Source organism: Parasteatoda tepidariorum, chromosome 5, assembly GCF_043381705.1.
Source record: "Parasteatoda tepidariorum isolate YZ-2023 chromosome 5, CAS_Ptep_4.0, whole genome shotgun sequence".
Lineage (NCBI taxonomy): Eukaryota > Metazoa > Arthropoda > Arachnida > Araneae > Theridiidae > Parasteatoda > Parasteatoda tepidariorum.
The window spans coordinates 72,056,888-72,062,053 of NC_092208.1; the positions used below are offsets into that span (position 1 = coordinate 72,056,888).

General features: G+C 29.6%; 1 protein-coding gene across 1 annotated transcript in view; it reads right to left on the bottom strand.

Moving 5' to 3' along the window:
* LOC139425598 (uncharacterized) overlaps positions 1-4,375 on the bottom strand; it is a gene marked incomplete at its 5' end in the record, with an annotated part of 8,884 nt that extends 4,509 nt beyond the window's left edge. Inside the window, 1 exon segment of the mRNA XM_071180904.1 lies at positions 4,247-4,375. Within this exon segment, the coding sequence (XP_071037005.1) occupies positions 4,247-4,375 (129 nt within the window).
* Positions 4,376-5,166: the final 791 nt, after the last annotated feature.

Consider the following 5,166-nt stretch of genomic DNA (forward strand, 5'->3'; position numbering starts at 1 on the left):
TTAATAAATGTTACTTTGAATTTTCGATTTCCTAGAAATGTACTTTTAAATCGATACTTTTTTTGTTTAGTACTTGTACTTTTACTTGTGTACTTTTTACTCGTTACTTTTTAAAATAAGAACTTTTTACTTTTTACTCCTTACTTTTTTTAAAAATACTTGTACTTTTACTCGTTACTTTTTAAAAGTAACGTTGCCATATATGCACACTACATATAATGCACAAGAATTAATTTTAAAAATTAATTAAACCTAGTAAATAATTAGTATTAATATTCTTGTGTAAAATAAATTATTACTAAATTGGTTTCAAAACATACGAAGTATAAAAATTATTTATAAAATATATAAAATACAATCAATGTGATCTTTGGCATTGCATTCTACTGGCCAGCACTTCATAATTGGGAGAATATGATGAAATTCCTGCTCGAAAGCAATCGTCAAGGTTTTCATCTATATTTTGATTTTATGATATTTATTTTCGAAAACAATGATGCACACAAGTATAATGAACCAAAAAATGACTTTTCTTTATATACTGCTCTTTTGAAGAATGGAATTTATTTCGGTCAACTATATTACAGAATTTCTCATCTGATATAATAGTTTTGAGGATAATGCCATTCTGAAGATCCGAATTTTCGATCCCCCATCTTCTTGCTTTACTTGAAGAAAATCTGAAATTTATGTTGTTATTACGGCTACGTTTATTTGGTTGGTAAAAGGATTTACAAAAAAGGTGATCAAAAGTTCGATGATACTAAATTGTTGAAAGCGCTTTTCAAATTGATCTTGAAGCAATTGGAGGTTTATGACAAATGTTGATAAGCCTATTTCACTGTCACCTATCATTTTTTTCATGTTTGAAAAATACACAAGAGACTTCCCTTTTAAATATAATATCCACAAAACTAGCTTAGCTCTGAACGAGTTTATATCCTTTATCATTCTTGCTTTATGTCTGCTCTTTCCCTGGAGGTCCAAGTTTAAATTATTTAGTTTTTCCATTATGTTCATTATGAAAGACAAATCTGCTAGCCAAAGAGGATCTCTTTGTTCTAAAAATGTTTGATTTTTGGCTGAAGATAATTTTTTATATCTTCAATTAAATGTAGAAATATATCAAGTACTTTTCCTCTTCTGAGCTAGCTGTAGTTTGCCTTTACTGAGCTGAAAATGGAATACTGAAATATTTTATCGTTGGGCACAAGTAACGGGCACACCTAGACCGACCGACGGTCGCCACGTTGCGCGCGGGCATAGGGCTGGGGACCCCTGATATACATTATCATTATCAGACATGATTGGTAATTCAACTTTCCACGCAGATTTTTTTATATTAGATACCTGTTTTTTCAAGCAAAAATGCAAGACGGAAACGAGTAAAATAGAAACTATATTCTAAATAGAAATTTTTTTAATTCCTTTTTTAGTTTATTAACAGTTTTCACCTAACACGGTTATGCAACACGAATCTTATCGCACCTACTAATCCATAACCACCGAGAAATAAGGCCGTTGAGATCACCAAGGTCTTTTAGTGACGTCACAAACAGTGGTTTATTGCTTATAAACGATTAGCCCATAGTCACCGAGAAATAAGGCCGCCGTTGAGATCACCAAGCTCTTCTAGTGACGTCACGAACAGTGGTTTATTGCTGATAAGCGATTAGCCCATAGCCACCGAGAAATAAGGCCGCCGTTGAGATCACGAAGATCTTTTAGTGATGTCACAAACAGTGGTTTATTGATGATAAGCGATTAGCCGCCAATTTCAAATATTTGTCATTTGTTCAACAACAACAGTCCCGTTTGTCCGTTGGATATGTCGCTATAAACCACAATAAAAAATACATATAGCATTATTTTGCAACTTTTAACAATACCATATGCATGTGTAGTTCTAAAATGTAAAGGGAACTGTAAAAATGGGCCTTAAGTATCAGTTTTTAAGTTTCTGAAAAGTGAGGAAATGAAACGAAAATGGATTAATGGATAACGAGAGAGTTAGTATTAATAGTCGAGTAAGTGTTATTTATCTTTTATATTTTAATATTCGTTTTGGCAGAGACTTTATAATAAGCTTCTCAATTACATAATGAAATAAGTTGTCTTTAAGAATTACAATGTTTTAGGTATTGTTTATTGTTAGCGAATTTTAGAATATAAGCGATAGCTTACGATGATTAAAATTTCGTAAACATTCATATTTGGAAGCAGAAAACTCCGATGCATTTAAATCATTAATAAAAAAGGAATTTAATTCATTGTTAGCCATTTTAATTCTTGTACATTAAAATTTTTGATAAATATTAAAGAAACTCTTGTTCATCTTCATATGATATGAATAAATTTTTAGTGTGTTCCAGAATAAATGAGTTTTTCTCATTTTATTCCCATTTTTATGTTTATCTTATAGTCTGGAAGAGTTTATATAAACAAGCTTTAAAACAATATATAAGTTTTTACATATGTATGCATATTCATTCAAATGCATCTTACATATAATATATTAATGAGATGTATCTTATAGAGAAACAGGAAAAATGTTTCTTAATAAAGGCTTTTATTTTTTTTTATCTTAATTTTTTTTAAAAAAACTTGTAGACAATTTCAAATTTACTTCATAAATATATTCAATATTTTCTAGTCTTTTACAGTGCGTAATTTTTTTAATTATTGAACAATTTCTTCTCCAAAATGTTATAATAATAATTTTCTAAAGTAATCTCTATTTTGGGATATTTTTTTAAGCAAATCTTATAAGAAAGATTGTCATCAATAAATTTATATGTTAGAAAAACTTAAGATTTTAAAATACTTAATTTTTTTATAATAATCAACAAGGAATAAAAAAAAGGTACATTTATTTTTGAAAATAATAAATACTATTTTAAAGTTTTACAATCTTAAGGATCGAAATACTTTGCTAAATTACTTATAATTTATTTATTATAATTACTTTATAATTATTACTTAGCTAAATTATTTTGTCCTATTTTAATATTTTATGAGTCGTTTATTTGTAAATAATTGCAGTGTTTATGTTTAGATTATTTCCATTAGAATTTGAAAGTATACCATACAATTCTGAGAGAAATCTTGAGAACTTATTTTAAAAATAAACTTTTATGAATGTGCCAATAAAATTATAATTTCTTTATTTGTTTCCTTTCTGCCATGATATAAGATATTTACCTAGTATTCTTTTCCTTATTAAAATGTATTATTTCTTATTTTCAATTATATGATTAAATCTAATATTTTAATTACTTATTAGAAAATAATAAATTATAAACTTAAATAGGATTTATTCTTTTGATATTTAAAAAAGCTATGATGAACCAAGATTAAAGATTAAGAGAAAAAAAAATCCTATTAAATCATTTTCTTTTATGAAATATACTTAATTTTGCTTCATGAAAAGCATCAAATCGTTCTACATGTTCATTTTATTGAGTTATAACGTGATAAATATCATTGATTTATTCTAATTAAAAGCTATTAAATTATCCAAAGCAAAAATATTTTACGTCGCTCAAAAGTTAGAACTATTTATTAGAGTTTTCTCTTAATACAAATCTGAATAACTCGTTATCTTATGGTTCGTTAACACTTCAGAGGATGACATCACAAATCTACTGACAGGCCTTGACTCTCGGTGGCTATGACTAATCCCACCTAATGAAGCCACGTAGTTCCTTATAACTATGTACATATTATAGCCGAGTGGTCCAATCTGTCAATATCTTGACCAACAGAACTAAGGTTCGAGCACCAGCGTTGAATTCACAATATTTCCACCATTTCCTTAAACACATAGAGAGTTTTCAATGTCTTGATCTCCCCACTTTGTGTTCTGCACTCTACAATTCCCATTACTTAATGAAAGGCCCATCCGCTATGTCCAGTTAAATTTCTTTTTAACTGTTTTGAGACTATGCTAGTTGTAAATGGTGGAAAATGGTTCACGTATACATTTTACAACGCCAATACAAAGAAGGTTTCTATGTAGTATAATCGTGACGTCACATTTTGACCTCACCCAAAAGTTAACATCACACCACAACGAGACATTTAATGCGGCAGTGACATCATGGTGTGACGACTGCGTGGCATATCTATGTCTGAACAAAGTCACACCGTGAGCCTGCAAAGACATGAATCAGTCTCAAAATGCGTAAGTTCCACCCACAAAAATGTTTTCAAAATTTCTTTGAAATAATAGTTCAAAATTCCTTACTAATCTCTCTTTGGCTGTATCAGTGCATAGGAATGACTTTAAGCAATCCAATTTCTTCTCTCCCGGATCACACTCCGGCAAGTCCACATTGCATGAAGTATTCACCATGTTGCTAAAGAAGTCCCATGACTGAAATATAATTCATCTTGTATTCATGCCAAAAAAAGTTGAATTTTACTTAAAATTAAGCTACAAACTCTGAAAACTCAGTTCAGGGTTGGATCTTTATATCCATGTTACTGTGAATGACCGAAATTGATGGTTGTTTACTTCTATCCGGTGAATGTTGACAATCATATAATCACTTCGGTAAATGTCCTAAATATATGGTAGGCCTAGTTAAGTGCAACTGCCAGGTATGCCCTACATGAATGTTTTTTAAGGTCAAATGTTGCTGCCCAGCATACATTTAACCAGTACTTTCAGCCAGTACTTTAACCTTTTAACCAGTACTTTAACCAGAATTTCTCAGCAGATATTAAAATCTCGAATAAATGTAATAATATCAACGAATAAATTAATATCAAATCGGATATGATAAATAATTCGACTATTCACCAAAGCGACTATGTGATTGTTGACATTCATTGGTGAAAATCGAAATTCTTTGATTTCTGTCATTCTCGGTAACATTCATACATTGTAACTAATTGGTTGCTTGCAAAGTTAAGCCGGTTTGCTTAACGTTCGTTTTAAAAGATGCAAGTGGTGAACATTTTCGAGGAAAAATAAAGGCCAAAGTAAAAATAATATTAAAGTTCGTTTTGGTTATTACTATTCATTAATGTTTATGGAACAACGTAATTACAAAGTAAAAAATACCTTATTACAATATTGTGTTCAACATACGTAATCTTAAGATATAAACTGGGTGAAAATCAGTAATTTCCTTTTCTTTTATTACCTGTACAGTCCGCAAA